This window comes from Anopheles gambiae, chromosome 2 (assembly GCF_943734735.2).
Source record: "Anopheles gambiae chromosome 2, idAnoGambNW_F1_1, whole genome shotgun sequence".
NCBI classification, from domain to species: Eukaryota; Metazoa; Arthropoda; class Insecta; order Diptera; family Culicidae; genus Anopheles; species Anopheles gambiae.
Genome location: NC_064601.1, coordinates 82,609,535 through 82,635,258, shown reverse-complemented (window position 1 = coordinate 82,635,258; position 25,724 = coordinate 82,609,535). Strand labels below are relative to the sequence as shown.

General features: G+C 50.8%; 2 protein-coding genes across 9 annotated transcripts; one reads left to right on the top strand and one right to left on the bottom strand.

Moving 5' to 3' along the window:
- Window positions 1-1,065: 1,065 nt before the first annotated feature.
- LOC1270398 (la-related protein 1) lies at window positions 1,066-12,408 on the bottom strand. Of its 8 annotated transcripts, none has more exons than XM_061641421.1 (8): window positions 12,139-12,408; window positions 9,051-10,070; window positions 8,734-8,971; window positions 8,478-8,575; window positions 7,036-8,393; window positions 4,462-6,926; window positions 3,994-4,366; window positions 1,066-3,592 (listed from the first exon to the last, which is right to left on the bottom strand). In XM_061641421.1, exons 2-8 carry the CDS (start codon window positions 10,056-10,058, stop codon window positions 3,163-3,165), a joined length of 5,970 nt encoding a protein of 1,989 aa, XP_061497405.1. In that variant the 5' UTR covers window positions 10,059-10,070; window positions 12,139-12,408; the 3' UTR covers window positions 1,066-3,162. The 8 variants fall into 8 exon arrangements, with proteins under 8 accessions (XP_061497405.1, XP_061497404.1, XP_061497407.1 ...); XM_061641420.1 differs by having other exon boundaries at window positions 9,051-10,508; window positions 12,139-12,368; XM_061641423.1 differs by having other exon boundaries at window positions 9,051-10,508; window positions 12,097-12,356.
- Window positions 12,409-15,705: 3,297 nt separating this feature from the next.
- LOC1270393 (zinc finger FYVE domain-containing protein 26 homolog) lies at window positions 15,706-25,655 on the top strand. Its single transcript, XM_309078.5, has 5 exons — window positions 15,706-16,199; window positions 16,314-22,265; window positions 22,344-22,547; window positions 22,624-22,745; window positions 24,868-25,655. Exons 1-5 carry the CDS (start codon window positions 16,140-16,142, stop codon window positions 25,325-25,327), a joined length of 6,798 nt encoding a protein of 2,265 aa, XP_309078.5. The 5' UTR covers window positions 15,706-16,139; the 3' UTR covers window positions 25,328-25,655.
- The last annotated feature ends 69 nt before the right edge of the window (window positions 25,656-25,724 follow it).

Below are 25,724 nucleotides of genomic sequence, written 5' to 3'. Positions count from 1 at the left end.
AATTTAAAACAGCTGAAACATGTTAAGGGTGAGGGTGGATGGAAAACTCTCAGGACCTTTTGCTACCACCAAAGGTCTGCGCCAGGGGGACGGGCTTGCTTGTCTCTTATTCAACCTGGCGCTAGAGAGGGCCATCCGTGACTCGAGGGTGGAGACTACGGGAACCATCTTCTATAAGTCAACCCAGATCCTGGCATACGCTGATGATATAGACATCATTGGTGCATCGAGCAGGCGGCAGAGAGCCTCGTTTATCTGCAATCCGAGGCTAAGACCAAACTGATGGTGGCAACATCAGCGGACCTACCAATAAATAATCCGAATCTACGTAGGCGTGATGTACAGATAGGTGAACGCACTTTTGCAGTCGTCCCAGAATTCACCTATCTTGGGTCAAAGGTCAGCAACGACAACAGCATGGAAGATGAGTTGCGCGCAAGGATGCTGGCTGCCAACCGGTCATTCTACAGCCTGAAAATCAGTTCACCTCCAAGAACCTGTCGCGACGGACGAAGCTGGGACTATATAGTACCTATATAGTACCAGTACTCACATACGCCTCTGAGACATGGACACTGTCCAAATCTGACGAAACCCTCTTAGCCGCGTTCGAGAGGAAGATGCTCAGAAGGATACTTGGCCCCGTATGTGTGGAAGGACAATGGAGGAGCCGCTATAATGACGAGCTGTACGAGATGTACGGCGACCTCACTGTCATACAGCGTATCATGCTCGCCAGGCTCCGGTGGGCTGGCCATGTTGTACGCATGGAAACGGACGACCCAGCCCGTAAAGTCGTTTTAGGCCGTCCACAAGGACAGAGGAGGCGTGGTAGGCCCAAATTGAGGTGGCAAGATGGCGTGGAGGCGTCCGCCATTAAGGCCGGGATAACGGACTGGCAGACGAAGGCGCGAGACCGTGAGCGGTTGCGGACACTCCTGAGGCAGCCCAAGACCGCAAAGCGGTTGTAGCGCCGGATAAGTAAGTAAGTAAGAAACATGTTAAAACATTCAATTTTTGTCATCAATTTTAGTGTACGAAGAGAAAGAAGAACGCCTTTCAAAATCATCTTACAAAGTATTTTTTATGTAAACTGACTGATATAAAGTATAATATTTACAGTTATCGATTTATATATATTTATATTTATATTTATAGTTTAATTAATTGCGGCTCAGCAATTTTTCTTGTTGTTTTACCTTTCATAATCCGAATCTATTTGTAGCTAGCAACGATTTTCGACATTTTTTTTATTTGCTTTCGGCCCTGCTCATCATCTTTGTTTTATGATTTTTTTTTGCATTTTCATGTTTTTCCATTAGTTTGCACCTACGTACTAAGAAGTTGTGTGTGTGTAATTTTATCTCTTAGTCATTCCGCTTACACTTCTAGTAACTTCTTTTATCGAACATTAAATTCAATAATCCCACAGAAAAAAAAATTATAAACGTAAATTAAAGAAAAGAACATTCAACGATAAAAATATAGGCCCAATTGAAAAAAAAACATACCAATTACAGAGCAATAGCAGAAAACACACAACTATCAGTGTCAGGCACGCGCATCAGTGTGAGCGCAAAAATTAACACAAATTAGTAGATGTAAAGCATAATAAGCATAGGGAGGATCAGGGCACAACGGTGTGAGAACAAATGAGTGGCGTACAAAACTTATCAAACACGTGAGAAACCGACCGCGCCTCATTCGCAAATTTTGAATAATTCCTCTATAGTTGCATTCTTAGTACACCTCTGGTTACGGAGTTACAGGGCACGGTCACAGTATTATTTTGTACGGAAATCAACAAATTCACCCTGACAAAAACTAACAAACCTGATTATAGCGTGTTTAAATAAAGACCCCCATTTGCGTTTTTTTTTCTTCTTTAGCGCACAGATATCGTGTGTTTTGTGTTATTCTTGCACGGCTGACTACAAATCGTGCGGGGCGGGGGGACCACACCACAGAAACGGCCACCCTAAACACAGACACACAAAACCAAATTCAATCATTTTCCACTTTACAGTCCTGCACTACATCTAAAGCACGGTAAGTATATACGCTTTATACTTTCACTTAAGTGTTATTCCACGCACTTCGTAATAACACATGTGCACAACCGGTACACGTGCAGCTTGTTGTTTGCAAAGCAGACACGTTACCATTTACGCTACCCATAACGCAAGCCGGTAGCTTAACACTTGAACACCCACACACAAATCCATGTACAACTATGGCTCCACAACAAACAAAAAAAAATACAATAATAATCAACGTCGGTGCAGTTATCATTATGTACCAGCCGTGTGGTGTACGACGGATGTATGGGAGTTCTAATTTGGATAGGGTGTCGGTGCAGAGACGCCAAGCCTTCCCCCATCTCGGCTTGTACTGCCTAAAAATACAAGCCTCAGGGCGTGTAACCAGCCAAGCAGAGATGCCTGAGTAGTTTTTTTTTTGTATCTGCTGTCTACTCTTTTTCGTACTTTTTATCGTTTTACTACGCAGCCACACTTCGTGTGTTTCTCCTGCTTGTCTCCTGTTGTCGGATCACACCATCAAAGTGCGAATACAATGAACTTTACACCTACAGGGCGGTTTCGCGTAGAGGCCTTCCGCGTATCTACTTCGATAGGTTCGCGCGCGGTTTAATATCGGGGCAGAAATACTAGTATTCCTCTACTGGTTTCGTTATTGGGTTGTTTTTGTTTTTCTCTTGCTTTGTGTTTGTAGGAACATCAATAAGATTCAGCCATTCAGCTAAAAAAATGGCATGAAAAGGGGGATTTGAGGCAAAAAAAAAAGAATAACCATTATAATTTTAACTTGCCGCATGCAGCGCCATGTTGCAAGTCTGCTTTCGAAGACCTTGCTTCGAGAGCGCACAGGGCAGAAAATAAAACACACATCCACCCGCGCAACATCCACTGTGAGCGCGTTTGTGTGTGTGTATCTGTGTCTGTGTGTGTATCTGTCTGGCAGTTTGAAAAAGAAAGCTACTAATACGTAACTCTTTCTCTCTCTCTCTAGTGCGGCGTAACTCGCATCGGAGCAAAACTAACTACCTTCTCATAACATCGGTTGAGAAATAGCCGTTTGGACCGCGATTACTCACATTAAATCAGGATAGTTTGTCCCCTGCAGCATTGAATTAGCACTGCTTTAGTTATGAACGTTGCTTTCATTAGGTTTACTGTTGTTGTTGCTGCTGCTGTTGCTGCTGCTCGGCATTGCACCGTCGGGCGCCGGTCCGGCCGTATTGTCACCGCCGCTGCTGTTACTACTTTGCGCCGGCGTTTTGTACGGCTTTGCCTTGTGAGCACCAGCTGCGTACTGTGAGGTTTGCTGCTGATGTTTGCTGATGTTACTGTTGCTACCTACATTACCTGACGTGGAGGGCTGCTGCATGTTGCTACGGGTAAGAAAGGCAAGGGAACGATGGCTGCTGCTCGGGTTGTTAAACGTGCGCACTACACGATTTCCTGCCGATCCGCTCCTGCGCCGCATCACCTGTGTTGAGTCGCCGAAGGAGCCGGTGCGGGTGCGTAGCCGGTTCGATACCTCCACCGGTCTGTTTCCCGTTGAATCGCATCTAGAACACACGCAAGGTAAAATAAATTGTCGTTAGCTAGTGTATAATACATGTATGAAGATGTAGTATTGTGGAATAGGTATGGGAAGAAAACAACATGAGTGATGAAATTTAAGCACGTGTCTGTAAAAACATGCAACACTCCAGCTTAAATCATCAAAAGGTCGCCACTAGTACATTTTCTAATTTACTCAAGACACCAGGCGTCTCCATCACGATCACGTGCTATGTGTTGAACAATTTTAAATATTTCAATTTGTACATAAATCCTTTCCTATCAGCCGTGCGGAAAAAGCAGAAAAAAACCCCAATACTTTTTTTTCTCAACGTTATCAATGCACACAATACAAGGTGTTGTTATTAATGTAGTGCAAATTAGTTTCACTCCGTTTCGTACTCACCGGTTACGACTTGTGTAATGACCAGTATTGCTGTGACTCGATGAACCGGCTCCACTTCCGCTGCTGCCGCCGCGGCGACTTCCTCCGGCCTGGTAAGCATGGCTACCGGCATGCGACGGTCCCGGTGCGGAACCGACGACCACCGCGACACCCTCGCTCTCCGAAACGCTTCTCGGGCGGCGCTTCGTTTGACACGGTTTCAGAGTACCGACACCCTCAAGCATTTCGTTGATCTGCGGTTCCAGCACACGGAAATCTTCGATCGAATTGAACTTGTCCAAATATTCCTTCAGCTTGGGGTTTACCGTGAGCTTGGAAGCGTTTTTGTAGTACTTTTGGAAGGCCCAAAATTTCTCCAGCCCGTACAGTTGACCTATGAAGTATGGGGGAGAGGAAACCAAAAAAAAAAAGATATACATTTGTGTTAGAGCAAACAACATTAGTGGTGCCGCCCCACGCTGTTCGTACCATTTTCGTAGTCTGATACCGTCTCGTGCTGGAAGTCTTCGTACAGCTGCGCCCGGAACTTCTTCTCCAACCCGTACGAATAGAACCGGAACAAACACTCCAGCCCGTACCGGAAACCCTCGGCGGCATCCTCGATCGCGAGCTGCCGGAACTCGTTGTACATGTTCTTGTTGAAGTTCTCGCGCAAGAAGAACGACCAGAACCGGAACAGTGTGTTCATCTCCTGCGACTGACCCGGGCCCATCCGCTTGCGCTCCTTCAGGCACCGGCTGTGGTACTTGTGGTACACCTGCTGCGTGAACCCGTTCTCCTTCAGCAGCGCGTGGGACGGATGCTGAAAGACCGGCAGGCTGTGGGGCAGTGAGCCGTAGCTGGACGCGGTCGGGCTCGTGCCGGCCGAGCTGCCAATACTGGTCGTGCGGGGCCGATGCTCCACCGCGTCCAGCACCCAGCCGACGTGGCTCTCGACCGGCGGATTGTTCAGGTGGCGCGTTTTGCGCTTGCGGGGCGTGATCGGATCGACAAACTCGTCCTTGTTGACGGCGTAGAAGCGCGCCTTGTGCCGGTTGCCGGTGGTCGTCGAGGCGGTGCTCACATTAAGCCCGCTCACGTCCAGCAGCGACTGATCGTCGACCATGCTGCTGTCGTTGAGCGCTGCGGACGACGGTGGCGACGACGCTGCCGGCGGCGATGCGATGGTCACACTCGGTGGTGCCAGAGGCGCGGAGGGTTGCGACGATGCCACCTCCAGCGTTGCCAGCTTGGTCGGCTTCGTCACGAGCTTGTCGTACTCCTCCTGCGAGATGAGGTTCACCGTCCGATAGCCATGGTAGCCGCCACCGCGCCGCCCATCGCTCTTGCTCGTGAGCAGATCCTCCTCGTAGTTGTACAGCCCATCGTTGATGATGCGCTCCAGGTCCTGCGTAATTTTCGTGCGCGTCGTGAAATCGCCCGTACGATCGTACCCATCGTGCTTGGGCAGCCGGTTCGTGATCTGGGTCACGATCAGCAGCTTGTTGATTTCCGTGTCCGGTATCTCGTAATCCGACTCGTCGTCGTCCTCCGACCAGTTGTCGGTGAAATGGTTCACCCGACCGCCACAGCTGCGCGGTATGTCCAGCTCTTCGTCGAACTGGAAGTCAAGTTCTTCGCGCTCTTCCGTGGTGGACGCAGCATTCGCTCCTGCTGCTGCTGCCGCTGCCGGTGCGGTGCCCAGGTTGTCCTGCTTCAGTTGTTGCGTCGTTGTGTTACTGCCACCCTGCTGGGGCTTCGCCTGCTGCGATGATGATTGTTTTGCGAGCTGCTCCATCGATGCAGCCTTCTTGCTACCAGCAATGTCATTCGACAGCGGTCCACTGACACTGCTGGTAGCGCTACTGTTTTTTGTCTGCTGCTTTGCCTGTTGCTGCTGCTGCTGCTGCTGCGCTGGTGCTTGCTGAGGGTGAGATTGACTCGACCGAGATCTTCTCTTCACTTCCTTCCATAAGGCGGCCTCTGGTTGTGGCTGTTGTTGCTGCTGTTCGGCTGATTCCTCTTCCGGCTGTGCAGTTGCTTCCGCAGGCTTCTCGTCCACCTTCACCGTTTTGCCTTCCTTGCCTCCCTCGCTACCACTCCCATGCTGTTGGGCCGCCTTACCCTTCTTCCCACCGCCAGCAGCAGCCGGTGGTGGATTGGGCTGCTTTTTCTCGTTCGCTTTACTTTTCGGTGGCTTATTTTCTACTTGCGCGGCCGCCGGAACGAATTCCGGCACGTCGGGGTTTAAGTTTTCTTCTGCCGATTTCCCACTCTCCGCGGGCGGCGGCTGAGCGGCAGGGGCAGCATTGGTCTTCTGCGCTACCTCTTTGACGGAGCAAGGCTTCACCATCGGCGCTACGTTCACGCACGGTATTAGCAGCGGCACGGTTTTGCTCGCTTTGCTTACTGGGTTGCGAATATTTCTCGGTAACGGGGGTGGTGGAATACTAGACAGGATCTTCGAGGCCACCTGCAGCTGCGGCACGGCTGCGACATCGGCTCCGTCGCCAGCGACCGGAACCGATGTCGGCGCAGGAACCGCCGCCGCCGTCGCCGCCGCCCCCTGTTGCTGCTGTTCTTGCCCGGCCGGTTTAGTATCTGGCGCTTGTTGCTCTCCCTGCACCGTCTGCGATGGCAACGCCGACGTCCGGTCCTGCTGCTGCTGCTGGTCGGCGAAAGTAACTCCGAAGTTCATCGCACCATTCACGATCGTGACCGAGTGATCGATTGGCCACATCGTGGGGTTGACGCGCGTGCGCACCTTGTAGTCTTCGATCAGCTCCAGCTTTTCCGATTCCTTGATTGCTTCGGTGATTATGTCAATATCGTCGGTGAGCGCTTGCACTCGATGGAACGATGCGATAAGCGTAACCGGAAGGAAGCCCTCCGGGTCCATTTTTCGCCGCAGGTAGAAATCACGATTTAGATTTTCCTCGCTAAAGTAATATTCACTGTGGCAAGCGACAAGAAAGGGAAATAAAAATTAACAATTAGTTTCAGCAGGAAAAAAGTTAGTGGGAAGACGGGAGAAGGTTTGTAAGAACAAGGCGGCCAACTTACATTTGCTTTTTAATACACTCCTTAATGCTCAGCTGATCCATTCCTATCAATGGCGCACCGTTGTAGTAGAACGTGCTTAGATAAGGCATGATGAACGCCGCCTGGTCGGTACCGATTTTGGTGTTCACCGCGGTGAAGTCTTGGAAATCCTGCCCAGTTCCAAGCGGGATGCCGCCAACCACACCGTTCTCGACGCCGGCCGCAGCACCCGTTGTGGCAGTGGTCCGATCGTTCATATGACGGTTGGCTCCTCCGCGCATGGGCGCCCCGCGTCTGTAGCCGAAGTTCATTCCACCGCGTCCGGTAGCGATGCGGCCACTGCCGCCTCTGCCACCGCGATAAGCCGGCGGACCGCCGCCTCCTCCGCGGGTAGTCCGCCCTCTAGGCATACGGCCACCCGGCGGAGCCCCGTTGCCCCGGTGCGACTGCGGCTGATGCTGCTGTTGCTGTTGCTGCTGCGGCGGCTGCTGCTGCGGCGGCTGCTGTTGCTGCTGCTGTTGCGCCTGTGGCTGTTGGTTAGCATGCTGCGCCTGGCCGGCTGACTGCTGTCCCCCGGCCGACGAATCCTGATGCTGATGCCAACCGCTCTCTTCGTAGTCGTCGTACCGCCGGTGCCGGGGCGTTCGCGCACGTCTTTCGCGCGCCTTCGGCAGCTCTATTTCCAGCGGAACCCACTTCGGTTTCGGGCCCTTGCGCGTGTTGTTGCTAGCGGATGCGGCCGACCCATTCACCTCGCCTTCAGCTGCCGTTCCACGGCCTCGGCTGTGCGGTCGGCTCTGTGAAGTGGTGGCCGTCGCTTGCTCCGAGGCGGCGGTATCAGTAGTAGCTCCATCCGAGTTGGCCTGTTTCGACGCCGTGCTGGATGCCGTTGCAGGTTGTTTCGGTGGAGCAGCAGCAGCAGCAGTTGAGGATGGTGCCGCAGCGTTCTTTCCTCCCTCTTCGTTGGTCGATTTCGGACCGGTTTGATTATTAGCGCGGGCAGTAGAAGCACGTGCGGATGCTCCATCCGCTGTTTTGGTAGCATTATCTTTAACGACGGCGCTGTTGTTGCTAGTGTTCGTCGAGGAGGTGCTCTTCGAGGTACTTGGACCGCTTTCAGGAACTGGAACATCCGCTGGCTGCTGGTGCTTCTTCGGCGACGACGATTGCGCTGGTGGGGCATTCATCGGTTCTGACGATTTTGGCTGTACCCCGGCCGTCGATGTGGACGAAACTGCTGAGCCTGTTGCTTTCGAAGCAGCGTTTTGCTTTTCTACGCTCGCTTCGGACGATCCACCTTTCTTGGGACCGTCGGCTGGGGTGTTCTTTTTCTCGCCCAGTGTTGGCCAGTCTCCACTGTTCGCTGTGAAATCGGCAGCCTGGGGGAAGTGACAATTTTAAGCAATCAATAAAACATAAAAATAACCCCCGCCCAACGGTTAGCAGCAAAATCCCAAACCCACCTTTGCGTTGTTACGTTTTTTATCAGACTTTCCACCGGCCGGAGCTGCTGACTTGCTACCGTTCGGGTCGTTGGGCATTGCTTTCTGGTTGCCATTTCCTGTGTAATGTTTACAACAAAAAAGAAAACAAAATCGGTATTACTTCATCATTCATCCACATTAGCTGGTTTGCAGTTTTGCAAATCAGCGATCAGCCCGTTATCAGCAATGTGTGTACGAGCCCTAACGCCCTCGACTTGCTGTGGCCTTGGTTTACCTTGAGCTTTGGTTGGCTGTTTCGGCTGTACATTCCGCTTTTCATTCGATCCAGTTGCGCTTGAAACATCCGATTTTTCCACAGCTGCAACCGCGCTGGCAGGGCTTGGGACGGCAGGTGTAGCAGCGGCTGCCGCCGAGCTGGGCGCCGCTGCTGGCGCTACCTTGGCTGTGTTGGACTTGGTCTGGGCACGTGTATCGTTCGCTGGAATCGGAGCCGGTTCTATGGACGGGGTGACCTGCGCCAGGAAAAGGGGTGCAACAAACAACATTAATAACATTACACACCCACCATGTAGACAAGCGACAACCACCTACCTTCCATGCGTTCACCTTTGGCAGTGGCGCTTCAACAAACTTCTTCGCATCCTCCTTGCCGCGGTCTTCCTCGTCCGATGGTGAGCCTGCCGGACCGGCCACAGCACCACCGGGAGCGGCCGCTTGCTGTAGCTGCTTCCCGGGTGCTCCGCTGGTGCTACTGGCACCGCCGGCACTGCCACCTTCCGCCGTCGCATCGTGCAGCTTCTCGTCCTTCGCTGATTCGCCGGCCGCATTCGCGAGATTGCGACTGCGATCGCTCGACTTTCGTTTGCCGAAATCTTTCCGGTACGATCCGCCCTTCTCGTCCGGTCCGCCGCCACGTTCGTGTGAGAGCTTGCCCTGCTTGCCTGCGTGCGTTTGCGTTCCTGGAGCCGCCGGGCGCCTGCCAGACCCCCTAGCAGCTCCAGCGGCTGACTGTTTTTCTCCGGACGATTTCGGGCCACCATGTGGCGTTGAAGCGCCGGCGGCGGCGGCGGCGGCAGCAGCGGCAGCGGCCGCCTTTGCCTTACGATCGCGCTTGTGATGCGACACCACTGGGACAAAGTTGGCATCGTCTTCCAGCTCGTCGGGCGTGTTGTTTTTCACATCCAGCTCATTGCTGAGCGGAACCTTCGCCTCGTCTGCCATCTTTGCGGTGCTGGTGGCCGCCGATCCGGTCGCGGCAGTGTTTGTTGGGTTGTGGGCCGTGGCCGTACCGAGCGTTACCGACTCTTTGCCTGCCACCGGTTTGCCTTTGCTGCTGCTACTGTTCGGAGGTGCACCACTGCCCGGTCGCTCACTGCCAATGTTTTCCTTGTTGTTGTCGGCTTGATGCGAAACGTCTTTGCCCTGCTGCTCCTTCAGATTCAACAACACGTTGGCGTACGAAGAGCTAGAGTTGTTGTTGTTGTTGTTGTTGTTGCTGTTGGTATTGTTGTTGTTGTTGTTGTTGTTGTTGTTGTTGTTGTTGTTGTTATTTGCTGCGTTGCTAACACTGGTTCCATGTGATACCTGTGTTGATGCCATTGCTTTCGCTCGCTGCAATTATTTTCCGATTAGCGGAAACGGCTCTCTTTAGGTGGATCGCGCAAGCTTCGAGGTTTGACGTGACGAGTTTTCGCGTATGTTTTGCTTCCACACCAAAACTCTCAGTTAATTTGTAAATGAGTAAAAATAAACGCACACACAACACACAAAACTTTGAACAAACCCGCTCGGCGCAACGCGACCCAAGTGCCCCAAGCGCGCGCTGCCGTGTCTGTGTGTGTAAAACTTGCGCTTCCTTTCACAAAAAGCTCAGCTTCCGGTTAGCACGCCGTTCTGCTTCTTCTTCTTCTTCTTCGCACACCGCAAATTCGGGTGGTCACAATCACAAAATAATTGCCCAAAAAATAAAAACCAAAATGTTCACAAATAAAACAACTTTACCGGCCAACACCCCCGGCGCCGTTCACCCCTGCCACTTCTTCGCCGTCACTGTGTAGATGGAGAAGCAAAAATCATAAAAAGCGTGTGAGAAAAAGGCATTCCATTTGTCCAAATCCGAGAGCACGTTGCTTCACGCTGCGGGCACTGGGTGTCAGTTCGAAAAGGGATACTACACCGACCACCAAACCGACCCCGACACTGCTGGGCGAAGGACCGTGCACAACACAACACATACACACACGCACACATACACACCCAAAATTTGACCACACCGCAGCAGCCCTTGGATCACGAGCACTTTTTCGCAGTCGGCGCTCTTACCAGTGTGCGGTGCAGAGCGAGAGAAAGAGAGAGACAGAGAGCGAACGAAATAGAACAATGTTTCTCTCGCACGAAAGGTCCGGCTCTGGGCCCTCTGCACAGCGATGCGAGCGAGAGGGAAAGCGAACTGCTCCACGATAACACGTGCGAGAGCGAGAACGCGTATTGACGTTCTCGATTACCTCGTGTAGCGCACACCGTCGTCGTACACACGTAGATCAAAATTCGAAAGCACACATTTTTTACTTTATCTCGGGAGCACCAAAATCAACATGCATCCTACACACCCGCCTGTACGACCGATACACGGCGAAAGGGGGAGGGAATGTGGCAGTAAAATTGACGTGAAAATTCTGATCCCCAATCGAGCGGATCCGAGCGAATCCGCAACAATACAATCGAAACGACCCCACTAGTCTTATGGCGATCGTTGGCCACAGGCGCTTTTCAACGTGTCCCGAAATTACACTCCGAAAAAATCCCGCACCAAAATGGCAAATAGATTTATCGCCGTGTGCCCGTGCAAACACTACGCGTGTGTGTGTGTATTGGCCGTGTGTAACCTGATGACATAATATATGCTACCATACACAGAGGCAAAGTCTCGCGACCACCACACACCGTGCGGCAGCAGACTGAGCCGCGTAACCCTCGTGAGAAGCACGACAGCGGCGGCGGCGGCGGCGACGATGACGACCAAGACGACGACAACGACGAAGACGGTGCGCTCTGGCTACACGTTTCAGTTCCGTTTCCTCCACCTGCCGATTATCGGACGCGCTCCCGGGGGTTGCTCTCTTCCTCACCGGTGTGGCGCCGCAAACGTTATCGGTGTACCGTGCACAGGGCTAGTTCCGGAACATGCGGAACAAGCGATTCCCTCTGCATGCGGCGCAACCGACTGGGCAACGGTTTGGAAAGGCAAAGTTAGCTACACCACCACCACCGTCTACCACTGGCTGATCATACAGCAAAGGTTTTCGCACCTGTCTGTACAAGTGAAACACTATCCGGAAGGCGCTTCCTTTCTATCATGTGCTCCGAATTCCGTATAGGGAGTAAATGCGCTAGCACCGAAGCCTCTCTCACTGAACACACCGTCACACATACGACACACACACACGCACACACCGTACAGTCCCAACCCACAGTACGCGCATATGATCCGATGTCCTTGCTAGATTTAGCTAGACTTGGTCGGCAGCACCCTACACTACACTACACACACCGACCGTGCACCACATGTGCCATCGTGCTCAGGCCTGCTTCTTCCTCCTGGCAGGCGGACAGGCGGAGAGCAACACCGCTGCCGTACCTCGTCCGCACACGGAGCACACTGTTTCCACACCGTACTAACCAAGCCGGGCGCTAGGCTAATGCACCGTATTCCATGTTCGGTCGCAGGCTGGCGCTTATCGTGTATCGTAAAACTGCGTGCCACGCGGCTAATAGAGCTGGTCGAAGCTGGTGAGCACGGATTTTAGCACGGATAAATATTTTGTTTCCTTCACGAAACCACGTTTTCGTGCGGAGCAGGATCCCACAATGATTTTTTTAAGGTTAACGTTAGCTGTCAATGTGCGCACCCGTACAGCATGGCGAACCTTTTTGACGTTCGAATATCGCTGCATCTCGCTCATTTTCTCTACCCTGCCTTTACTTGCCTGCAGAGCTCGTTTCAAAGTGAGCGTTTGTTTTTAGGCAAACACTTATGACAGTTTTTGGTGCACCAGTATTGTAGGAGAATGCGAATAACTACAAACATCGGTATATTCACACACCCTTGTGAACCTGAATGCATATCGACGGAAAAGAATAAACGCACCAATATGCTCCATAAGTACAGAAAGCCAACCATTCTCCATGGCGCTATGCCTAGGCCTGCTTCTTGTCCGTCTTCGCCTGTCTCCGATTTACAACAGACGCAGCTCAACCTAATCCAGCCTTCCAGCTCGCTGGCGATTCTGCTAATAGTGCCGTAAAGCATGTCGTATGTAATCACCCTTTTGGCAACGCATGTGTCCGCTCTTCAGCTACTATTGATCGGCTTACTAAAACAAATAGCACGAGACATCACTGACCCGATCTGCATCAAGACGCTATACTGTGCTTTGGTGCGACCAGTGCTAGAATACGCTTCAGTAGTATGGTGGCCTACAGCTACTCGCCCCCTAGCTCGTTTAGAGTCGATCCAGCGCAAATTCACGCGGTTCGCTTTGCGCTCCTGGAGTGTCCAACTTGACTATGAGGGACGCTGTGCGTTGCTTGGCATCGAGACACTGAAGCAGCGGAACTGCAACGCTCAGAGGCTGTTTGTCGCGGGACTTCTTGACAATCGGATCGACTCGCCCGCGCTTCTTTCGAGGCTAAACATTTATGTCCCGCCGAGATCGCTCAGAGCTAGATCGCTACTTGACGTGGAGGAACGCCGCACTCGCTTTGGCTCCTCTGATCCGTTTATTCGTATGCGCCGTGAGTTTAATGTTATTTGTGATCGTCATCAACCTGACATGTCGCGCACCGCATTGTTAAATAGTATTCGTGTCGTGCGACCTTTTACATGTTAATTATGTTACTTAAGACTAAGCGTGACAAATGAATGACCGAAATGTGACTATGTTATAATGAATGAATGTAAATGAATTCGCTTCAAGTGGGCCACTTGCGGTCCGTTGAATTTTAATTAATAAATAACAAATAACAAATACTGGTCTCCGCAAGCATACACCATGCTTCAAGAATGTTTTTCTTTTGGCAGTTGTTTCATTTGGCAAACCATTATAACAAAATTATTATATTAGAACAAAATTATCTTATCTACAAAATGCTTGAGAGCGACGTGATATATAGACTACCCAAGCGCCACAGATTAAACTGCAGAAAATGAAAGATCCGTGAAATGAAAGATCCGTGGAAAGATGGCGTATTACAAATCATCATTATTTTGCTGTCCTTTTCTTGAAATGTGTTTCGCATAACTTTATCTAATCATGGCCTATATACCCTTCAAACATTTCGAGTAAAAATCTGTATGAATGGTCGTGTGGTCAGATATGTGGGTATCAACACCAACGACCATTACTCAAATCTCACTTGCTTAAGTGCTGGTGGTTTACATTAGAGTTTAGTATTTAAACAATCGTATCGCCGTTCTAGTTCTAGCGATACATAACTTCAATGCGAAATCATACAACAGTACAGAGGGAATGAGGAAGCTCTCCAAGCGAGGAAGCTACACTATATCGCTATCCCACCAACAGATGGCACCACCAGCTTTTTGCTATTTTAAGAATGCATCAGTCCTTCACCGTCTGCTAAACGAAATATTTTCATATTCCGTTTAGGTAGAGAGCTAGAATCGTTTAGAGCTCGTTTAGTAGTCGTTTAGTGGATTTGTGGCACTTGGGTGTTGGCACCACAATCCTCTTGATGTTCGGTTTGCATTTTCACAAATATTTGTGAAAAAAGGGCTTTCAAACGGCAAATTAAAAATAGCATAACATATTACGATAGTTTATCAACAAAAATAACATCACTTCCATGAAAAATAAGTAAAAAAACAAAGGTGTATGAGACATTTTTGTGCAACTGCTGCACTAACCTGCCGAAAATTTGTACAGTTACTCTATTACTTTCACACATAGAGTGAAGAATGATGACCATACATGAAATATGATCAATTTTTATTTTACTTCTTTGAGTTACACCTACACCTTCACGCTTGTTTGATAACCATCAATCGGCATGGCACGCAGGCCGGCATCAGAACCGGCACGGAATAAATACATTAATAAAAGCACCGTTAAAAGCGCTCTACCGGCCTTCCCCGATTCCCCCAGCGACTCAAAGCCACCAGTGAATGAAGATTGTAATAAAAAGCCACCACAGGAACAGCTGATGTAATAGTTAGTGACACTACTTCTAGACGACCCAAAAAATCTTTCACGACCATTTTTGGCTACACTTTCCCTCTGTCAAACCGTCTACCGTCAAACAATTTTGTTCTAAAACCGAGAAGTTTTATTCGCACAAAGAAAGCTCGCCGAAAATTTGTCGCGGTACAAAATTTGGTCATCTAGAACCAGTGTCAAACGGCGGAGTGAAAATGTAAATATGACAATGAGGGGGAGATGGAGGGAAGGGTGGTGTGTATTTATTGTTTTGGCCATTTAATTGTGTCCACCAACACAATCGCACACCAGCGCGAGCGTTTTGGCGGCCATCTTGAACCCTCTAAAACCCTCGCAACGTCTTTCAAAAACGCTCACCAGCGAGGGAAAATCGCACCGCTTTGGAGCGTTGGCGAGCTCGTGAAAACCAGTTTTGCCTAGCGGGGGCCTAGCGGGCCGGTTTACGGCTGTTTGACAGCTGCCAATACGAATGCCGAACGTGCTGCGGTTGTGCCGCGGCCGCATGAAGCACCCGTGTCGACAAACGGCCTGTTTTTCGGCTCGCGGTTTGACAGCGGCCAATTTTGATCCGACAACTTCCGCCAACCCTTCGTTTTCGGACAGGGTGATTTTCGTTTCGTGGTTTTCAAATTTTCCAACGGCGCTTTTGCACATGCAAATAGAAACGGAAGGGAAGCATTTACCGAGTTTGACTATTTGCTTGTCCTTTGCTTTCGAAAGGGGAGCGAAACCATTGCCAAAGAATCAACTTCACGTTCTGAATTCCTAGCAATGGAGATGTTTCGACAACAGAAGATTTTGTTTACAAAAGTTTTAAAATGCGAAATTTACTGAAAATTCGCATTACATGATTTGTTAAGAAAATACACTAATTTGCAGCAATGTTAGGCCTTTTTTGTTCGAAGAACTACTTTTTTTTAGTTGCTAAAATACGATAACAAGCGAGTAAGTTCTCAACCATTGCATATATTCTCACCTTACTTTTCTCACTTTTTGACGTTCACTGCAAATGTAAACAAACATCAACACCGACAGCGGGAAGAATAACACCACACTAAACAGTTCAATAACTAAAATCTTTACAACAAATATTGGAAAACAAAAAGAACCTTTATATTTTACTTCTTTCGTTTGTGTTGCGTTCAATTCCGTTTACAATTAAACAAATTATACTTACTCGATACATGTACAATCGCCCCAGATTTGCCCATCGTATGTGGGCCGACGACCTGTCGAACCAAGAAAGCGAAGAAGAAGAAGAAGAACTCTGACTAAACAATTGTGATATCAGCTGTTTTTGATGCCAAAGCAAACCAAGTGCAGGTTCCGTTGCGATTGCGGCCTCAGATGAGGTTGAGGCATCAACCGGACTTGAGCCAGTCAGTGGCAGTGGGAAGCGTTTATTTAAGTTAAAAGTGTATGTGTGTCCCCGAGTGGTTGGCGCAAGATGGAAAACTTTAACGAATACTGGGAGTTGTTTGTCGACAAGAAGGATTCGATTGCAAAGGTAGGTCCTAGTAGTGGCTTCCATTTATATTTCTAACCCTGTCGCTTACCCGACCGCAAGCGATGACTAATGCGCGCCGCTTCAAATGCTCTGTTGCTCATTTTTCTGTATCAGGAAATCATCGCGTACTACAAAACGCTCGACGACTACGAAGATGGTACCGAGCTGTCGGAACAGTGTCGCAGGTTTTTCCGCAAAAACATGATCCACAGCCCGTACCCGACCTGCCAGCTGCTGAAGCTGTTGGCCATGTCGAAAATATCGGCCAAAAACAGTGCAATCTACGAGATCGCAACGGCAGCCGTGCTGGACGCGTTTGAGCAGCACGACGAGCAGCAAACGGACCGTAACAAGTGCTACAACATTCTTGCCAACAGTCTGATGTCCGTGAAAGCTATCGGCAACTTGAAAGCACTCTTGCTGAGGGCGCTCGAACGTAAAGCGATCGAGCTGGAGCAGCTAATGCTGGCACTGTTTTCCCGCAAAAGCGTAAAGCTAATGGTACATCTTATGCCGGAGCTGGTAGGGCCGCTGCAGCAGCATCAGGCCGGGGAAGTGCTCGACAAAAAGCGACACTTTTTCGGCAGCTTGCTCACAGCCAGCGCCAAGTCGTTCTATGTGCACCATACGAACTATGTTCGCTTCATCGAACAAGTGGCACTGGCAAACGCAGCTGACGGTGGTTCATTTTCCGCCGAGGTTGAAACGGTCGGTGCCCTGCCGATTGCCAAATCGTACCTCAACGCCTACCTGCTCGAGCTGCAGCGTTGCCAGCGGATACAGCAAACACTGCAGCTCGACGAAACGCTGCTGCCGGCGCAGGACTTTTCCCAGCACGCAACCGTACTGAGCATGATGGTGCGGGCCCGAGCCGACCTGAACGAGGTTGACTTTGCTAAGCTGCAGGCTGTGATGCGAACGAACCAGACGCTGCACGAACAGATAACAGCCCTGTCCAGTGAACCAGAATCGGGCGCGGAAAATGCGCATGACGTCATGGCGCTGGTTGAGCTGCAGGCACTGTTTGTGCTGTACAAGGCAATCGAGGAGGAAGCGGTGGCCAGCGTGTCCCAGGATGCCGCTTCCCTTATCACCACCAACAATCTGGACGCTCAGCTAAAGTGTCTTTTCAAAGAAACCGACATGCAAACGTTCATGCACGCGATGGAGTCCATCTTTACGATGCTGTTCGTGCGCGGGGAGCTGATAGGCAACGACACAAACCTGCCCGAAAGACGAACCTTCCTCTGCAGCACCGCCCTGCTGGGCGCATTAACGTCCAGCATAAAGTCCATAATGATTACGAGGAAACACTCCGCCTCCTATCAAGAAGCGGACGACACGCTGAAGCGACGCTTTCAAACGCTCCTCGACCTCGTCATCGACGTTTGGTGGCGCTTATCGCTGTTTGACGAACGGCCCTCCCTGGAAGCCACCTTGTCCCCGACCGAACCCGCGAACTGTGCGCAACCGGTTCGACTCATCGATATGCCGCCAGTGCCCACCACACTGACCCACATTACCGAAACCGTGTGTGAATCAGCGTCCGCGTCCGGCAATGCGAAGCTGTTCCGTAGCGTTGAATCGATCGCTGCGATCGATTTTGCCGTCGGGCAACGGCACCGGTACGGCTATTACGGCACGCTGCCGAAGCACAAATCTTCCCGCCGGGCTAACAGAAACCCACTGACTGCGACGGGATCGAGCAATTCGGGCGGAAGCAACAAAGACCTGCAACGGCAAGGCTCCCTGTCGGTCGATCCGAAATCGGAAAGCCTCGCGTACGATCGCAAAGCAACGGACGGTGGTTTATGGAGCCGAAAGCACTTCACCAAACTGTTTGCCACACCGGAAACGCTCGCGATCGTGTGTCTCACGAACGACAGGATGAGCTTTGCGAAGCAAATTATCGACAATCACAGTCTACAGGACCGGCCGGTGGGCCGGCTGGTGGAACGGATTGAACAGATGCAAGCGCTGAAGGCCGATCTATCCGCGCTGATCAAAAAGAACGAACGCAAGCGTGAAACGGCGCGCGGCAGCAGCGGAACACAGTCCAGCGACAGCAACAACGACGCCCTGCTGGATGACATACGCAGCAAAACGGCCATGGGGTTCGAGATTTCCAAAGTGCTCAGCACGATCGAAACGTTTCTCAAGTCGCAACCGGTGCAGCCGGGCACCGATGCGAGCGTCCCTGTCCCGCTGGATCGGTTCGTCGTTCGGTACCCTTTCCTGAGCGGTCTGACCGGGGCCAATCTGCACCTCAGCCAGATCATGGACGCCGTGCTGAACTTACCCTTCAGCTACGAGCTAAACCTGGCGATCTACAATTTTGTGCTAAAAAATGCACACCAAACAACGGGCGCCTGTCACCCGTCCACCGGCATGATGTCGAGCAGCATTGCCGGCCATGGAGGGGAAACGGCCCAACTGAGCGGAAATTACGTATCCTTCTTCGGGAACATTATTGACACGCTGCAGCTTGCGCACAAAACGGCCCGCGCTAGCGCTTGCCGGCTCACCATTGCGGAGCTGCTGTCGCGCGAAGTGTGCCCGCTGGATGCGGTTGAGAATGGGTTGGTGTTGAAGAGGCGTGCTCGCTTCCACGGTATGGTCGAGCGGGCGGACGAGTTGCTACACCCGCCGGCCGATGATCCGGAACGATCGTACGCACTGCTGGCGGACTCGTGTGGTGGCGGCGGCTCTGCATCGTTGGCCAAAGTGAAGCTTTATTTGGAACATTTGACAAAACTATTACAATCGTTGCTTTCCACTGGAACCGATCGGCCGGCGGGCGATGAGCCGCTTACTACCAACCTTAACGAACTCATGCAAACGGACGCACAGACGGTGATGTTGGAACGGTTGTTTGCAAAGGATGTAGCGTTCGCCACCATGGATAAAATGGCCAGCATGCTGGGCATCAATCTGGTTCAAGCGCTTGGCAAGCGGCTGCTCGGCCCGGGCGAGGAAATCAAACCGATGCTACACGATGCCCCTGCCCTGTGGGAATACATTGCAAGCAAAAGCGAGCTCTTGTGTCAGTTGTGTGCGATTCAAATCAACGGCGCGGAAGCTTCGACAAACAAGTCGTTGGTCGGAAACTACAGCAAGCTCATGAATGCGTCGGACCTCCCGTTCGGCTGCAGTCACATTCGCACGAGTAAAGCCAATGCTATGCAGGCATGCAATCCCTTTTCCCTGGACAGCAATCGAACGTGCTGCATGCTACAGGCCCAGCAAGACAACGACCACATTCGGTCAAAATTGCCCCCAAACGAGGACGACGTTTCGATGGAGCAGAAAGCGCAGGCTTTACTCGCGAACGTTGACCAGTACACGGTGGCGAACGAGTGGATCAGTGCTTCCGAGCATCTGCTGACGGCAGTTGCCAAAAATGTCACTCCCCGGCAGTGCACGATTGTGCCGGCAACACGCCACAAGCTGCAGCAAACAGCGAACGAGCTGCGAACGTATCTGCGCGTGGGCACCATTCTTCAACTGGCGTCACCGGACGAAGGTGGTGCCGAGGGGGCCGGTTGGCAAAGGGCGAGGAAGTTTTCCGCCGAAAACAAAAGCACCGTCTTGCATCAGCTGATCGAGCTGGGCGAGCTGCGGGTGTGTGCCGACTGGATCAAGCTGCACCCGATCGAGGCCGAGCGGGAGCTGGAGATGTTCATGTACGCGGTGCACAAGCTTTCGGCCGCATCAACCGTGGCGGTGATCCCGACGACGACGACGAGTCTGGAGCCGGACAGTGAGCCCCCGATTGCGCTGCTTTTTCGGATCATTGAAACGATGCCGGTCGAGGCCGTGGTGAAGCTGTACGAAACGATCATGCTCAACATCCGCAGCGTGCCGGTCGTCAGCTACATGCTGGGCTATCTGGAGCGCAACACCACCACCAAGCCGCTGTACCAAAAGTATCAACTGTCGCTAAAAATATTCGAACATCTGTCGCACGACGAGTACGAGGGGCTGTGGAATTTGGCCAGCCGGCCGTTGCTGATCGTAGAGCAGTGCTTGATGAACTCGCGCCTGGAGCTGTTGGCCGGTGTGATGCGCTCCATCCGGGGGCTGCTGGTGGCGGATGTCTGCGCGCACTGCTACGAGCACCGGGAGTACATTCGCGACCTGCACGACGCCGTTCAGAGTGGGACGGAGCGGGAGCAGCAACCGCAAACGAGCACCGTACTCCGCCACTATCCCGTGCACGATGGGCTGTTCATCAGCCACGAGTGCGTCGACTGTCTGTTGCGCGTGTACGCCGGCAAAGCGCTCGAGTACAAAGTATTCCCAGATGTGGTGGGCCCGGCCGACACGCTACCCGATGGTCCAGTCAGCCGCGTGTCGAGCTACGATTCGCTGAGCGAAGTGGGGCAACCGTTCGTGATGCCGAAAGACATTCCGGGCCGCGATCGGTGGGTAAAGGACGAGGAGGCGCTGCACTGCATGTGCTGTCGGCGCACCTTTTCCATGCTAAACCGTCGGCACCACTGCCGGCGGTGCGGTCGAGTCGTGTGCCACTCGTGCTCGAAGCGCAAGCTGCGCCTGCAAAGCTTTTACGAGGATGTTGCCGTGCGCGTGTGTGACGACTGTTGGCGCAATTTGGCGGGCACGAAAGACACGACGGCAGTGGCAGCAGCAGCAGTGCCATCGGCCGCCGTATCGCAATCGCGCACCTCCGATACCGGCAGCCAGTACGAGTGGCAGCTGACCGGCAACGAACGGTACGACAATGTGATCCGCGACGAGTACAGCTACGAGTACGCACCGTCTACGAGCCAGTGTCTGGCGATCTGCAACCTGCACACACCGAACGAAGAGATGGCCAGCTTCCTGCTGTACCACTGTGCCAAGCTAGAGGCGCTGCTGCGCCCGCTGCATCCCGGCGTGCCAAATCCCGAGATCGACTATGCGCTGGTCGCGCGCATGCTGCTCAACCTGACGCTCGGCGTGAAGGTGCGCGGTGGCGGCGCCGAGGTCGAGAAGATGAAGGAGCACGCCGAGATCATTCTCTCGATCGTGCACGACAACTGCGAGTCGTTGCTGCTGGACGCCCCCTCGATGAGCAACCATGGCAGCTTGCGCAAACTGCGCGATGCGCTCGTGAAGGCGGAAAAGTGGACGCTCGCCCTGGAACTGTCGCTCAAGTGTGGCTTCTCGCTCAACGGTGTGATGGCCGCCTGGGGTATGGCCTGTCTGCGGGCGGGCTGCTACGAGACGGCGCGCGAAAAGTTCTCCCACTGTCTGCCACGCGTTGCCAGCGAGGCGGAGTGCGAAGCGGTGCTGCGCATGATCGAGGCACCGCGGGCGGGCATCGCAACGGTCGTACCGATCGTCAAGCGTCCCGCTCGCTGTCCGCCACTGCTGAACGAGATTGTTTACGCGCTGGCGTACACGGCGCGTCTAGGCGCACCGTCCGAGCGCGTGACGGCAAGGGTTAATGCCGCTCGGCACGCGTCCGCGGGCAGTGGCGCTGTGGGCGCAGCGCACGAACCGGCCCTAAACATACTGAGCACGCTGGCCAACCTGCGCAACGTGTGCCAGGGTGAGTTCGACGGCGACGTGCCCGGTCCGAATGCGGAACGGCTCGCGCGCCACGACGCGGCATCCATCGTGATGTGCAGCCGGTTGTTTGAAGAATCCATGCACTACCTGCTGGCGTACGGGTCGCACGCAAGCGTGGTGCAGTTTCTGATGCGCTACGCCCAGACGGAGGTGGCCGCACTGCGCTACATCCTTGCGCAGCGCGTTGAACCGGATGTGTTCCTGCAGACGGTGCTGCTGCCGTACCTGCAGCACGGCGAGCTGGAGATGATCGTGCAGCGGCTGTCGGACATTGACGATACGCTGCTAGAGTGGCGCGAGTACATCCGGTATGCTTGCCGCTATCTCGAGACGAACGACATGCTGAACAGCCTGTACAGCTTGCAGCTGCTGCTGAAGGATCCGATACGGGCGAGCATGACGTGCGTGCGCTTCTACACCACGGGCTGTCGCACGTTTGCCGATCTGCAGGCCGCCGAGCATCATCTCAAAACCAGTGTCACCCATTTGCAGGTAAGCATCGGTGTTGGTAGTGTTTAGTTGGTTTAGTTGCACAACACAACTAATTTCCATTTATTATTTCACATGCAGAATGAGCTGGAACTGTGCAACTGGCAAGAGGTACGGCTGAACAGCACCGGCACAGCTATCGAAACGCACCATTCCCTGCTGATGAAGCTGGATCCGAAGGAGTTGAACAATCACATCAACACCATTCTGCTGCAGCTCGATGTGACCAAATTTTTGGCCACCTGTGAAGCGAAAGGCCGCCAAACGGTTGCCCTTCTGCCAAAGGTAGGTGTACCTGTGCAAGCGGGCAGGATTGATGACGAAGTACGTTGGTGGTGTAATGTTTAATATTTGATTGCAGATTTTTCGTGAAGCTTCTCAACTACCAACGCTCTTTGGAGGCAGCCATGATAAGCTGCAGCTAGCCATCCTGACGCTTGTGTGTGGCCAAAACGTGGAGGAAGCTTTCGGTCTGTCGTACAGGTATGTTTAACATGGTGACTGGTGTTGTGTTTCATGCAGTCTTCGTAACGATTCATTTATATTGATCTACAATGATGAGTGATGCGAATCGCAATCGAATGTTTAACATGGTGGATGGTGTTGTGTTTCATGCAGTATTTGTAACGATTCATTTACATTGATTTTCAATGATCAGTGATTTGAATCAAAATCAAAACTCAAAACATTCATGAATGTAGATGTGGGAGGGTTTCCTCATAACCATCAACTTTGAATCTCGAACCTTCCTTGTTGATCGATCTCGAACCTTTCTGATTCATTTTAACTGTAATTGATTTATGTACATTTGTATTCATTTATTTATTTATTTAATGTGCACTTTTATGTTTGCTCTTATTTGCACTTTTTGCATCTTTGGTCATATCGTACACCCATCATCATGGCGTAGCTAGTGTCGGATAAATCTGATTCAGATTCATGAATCCTAATGAATCTTTGAAATGATTAATGAATCTAAATCTCGGTTGAAAAGATTCATGAATCTTCAAATATTCATGAATCTCGAAAGATTCATGAATTTCGAAAGATTCATGAATTTAAAAAGATTCATAAATTAAAGATTCATATATCTCGAAAGATCTCAAGTTGAATCTCCAAAGATTCACAGAGCTTGAGCTTCTAATTCATCTTCTTCTTGGCGTAACAACCTACGTGGTCATGCCAGCCTACACAGACTTTCGAGACTTCTTCTAAAGCATCACGCTGTTGGATAGTTTGTTTTGCTACGAGGAGACGGTTGACTTGAATCCACGACGAGCATGTTGTTAGGAAGGATCACGCAAATTGAATATTTTGAATATCATACTCATCATACTCTAAAAAATCATGAATCCCTGGAGATATATGAATGTTAATGTATTTATGAATCTTTTAGATTTATGAATCTTGGAAAATTCATTTGTCTATCGAGATTCATTTATCTATAGAGATTCATGAATCCTTGGAGATACATGATTTTTTTGAGATTCATGAATCCTTGGAGATTGATGAATCTTTAGAGATTCATAAACCTTTGAACAGTCGATTCGAATCACTCATCACTCAAGATTCATATGAATGATTCTCAACAAAAGATTCGTGAAACCCAACACTAGTCGTAGCTCCTTCATGATATTGTACCAAATGCATTATCAATGATCGCTCCTTGTGTTGTGATTCTTTCTGATTCTTTCGTAAAGATTCTTTGATTACCAATAAGAGACTCCAATGGAATCTCCAAGTGTTCATGAATATCTAAAGCGACAATAAAGTTGGCAGTATCCATCACACATGTAGATCTTCGAAGGAGTAGGCTAGCTCACACAAAAATCACAGGTCAACCAATACGTAGTAGTAGTTGTAGTAGAAGTTGTACTTATTAATACACATTGTTCGCTTTCTTCACAAATTCATTACATCCGGAACCGGTTACGATTTCGTAGTCGACTCCGGAATCGATTGCGGAAACTGATTCCGGACCTACTATCCGGAATCGCTTCCAGAAAACTGCGGAGCTAGCCGGAATCGATTCCGACAAAAACTTCATTTTTCCCATCACTAGATCCTAGAGGGAAATAGTGAAAACCCCTGGTATACCGTCAGCCATAACGTAATACTCGGGAATCGTTTGATGAGACACCGAAGAGAGGCTAAATTAAAGATTCACCCCACTACAATCAAGCGCTACAAAAAAGGAAGAAACTTTAGAGATTCATATTTTGTTAGCGAATCACGAATCTTTAGATGTTCCTAAATTGCCAGAGATACATGAATATTAATTAATCTCAAAGCTTGAAATTTAGATGTAAAGATTCACTTTGAAGATTCATTCGAATTTATGAATCTGAATCAGTGTTATTCACCTCTAATCACTCATGAACGACCGAAAATCAGTCCAACTACCGTGATCCTCGAGCGATATGATAATTTCAAGATTTTATTCGACATTCTTTTGTGATTCATAAATCGGATTGATTCTAAAAATGGGAGATTTAGATTGATTGAGTTAGTTTGAAGATTCATTCCAGAATCAAATTCATTGCAACGGCATAGTAAATGTGTGACGCATAGATCAAACTGTTTTGCTTTTCTTTCCTGCCCACAGAATCATACAAGACTACAATCTCGACATGCAGCGAGTGTACGCACTGACGGCAAAGTATTTCATCAACCATGGCAAAATTGAAGACGTCGGCAAACTGCTGGACGCGATCGTGAGCAACGAGTGCAGCAGCAGCACGACCAGCGCAACAACCGAACCGGCCGTATCGGCGATCTGCGACGAAATCGTACGCGTTTCCGTGGACGTGGCCATTAGCCGGCACGGTAGCGGTGTGAACACGAAGGTCGCCCTCGAGACGCTGATCAATCGGGCCAGCTCGGTGGCGGTGCGCATTCACTGCTACATCGTATCGGGACAGCTGAAGGCGGCCTACTTGCTAGCGAACCGGCACCAGCGCACGGGGGACATACGGAAAATTCTTCGCCAGGCGGAACTGCTCGGACAGATGCACGTGAAGCGGCTGTGCGAGGCACGGCTTAGCCATCAGGAGAGCAACCCGTGAGAGCTGGGGCGCGAAACGAACACACAAGTGATAGGACAGTGCAAGCAACACTGCAATGCTTTCTGTGCCTCGATGAGAAAGAATTTCAATTTAATCGACTGTTATCGAAACTGTTATACACATCAATCTACAATCAAACGTGATATTAATCCTTCTCTATAACTCATTACTCAATTAGTCATTTAACCAAAAAAAAAAGAAACCGGAAAAGAAACTGATATTTTTGGACACGTATTATACCTGTTTAGAAAAAAGGACAACTGTAATGTGTTAATGTTTAATAAAATATTTAATATAGCCTAGCTGCATTCTAGACAAATGAAACAAATCGAACAAATGTTTGTCAACTGTGGGGTAGAGCGCTGTTAGTACGAAACTACGCGTCGAAATCGAACGG

Excerpts from the sequence above, each read along its gene's own strand:
- LOC1270398 (XM_061641419.1), bottom strand. Across the intron at positions 6,927-7,035 it reads GAGTGTATTAAAAAGCAAAT|TGAATATTACTTTAGCGAGG; the intron begins GTAAGTTGGCCG and ends CGCTTGCCACAG. Across the intron at positions 3,593-3,993 it reads CATTACACAAGTCGTAACCG|ATGCGATTCAACGGGAAACA; the intron begins GTGAGTACGAAA and ends CGTGTGTTCTAG.
- LOC1270393 (XM_309078.5), top strand. The coding sequence starts at position 16,140 with ATGGAAAACTTTAACGAATACTGGGAGTTGTTTGTCGACAAGAAGGAT. Across the intron at positions 22,548-22,623 it reads CGGTTGCCCTTCTGCCAAAG|ATTTTTCGTGAAGCTTCTCA; the intron begins GTAGGTGTACCT and ends ATTTGATTGCAG. Across the intron at positions 22,746-24,867 it reads GCTTTCGGTCTGTCGTACAG|AATCATACAAGACTACAATC; the intron begins GTATGTTTAACA and ends TCCTGCCCACAG.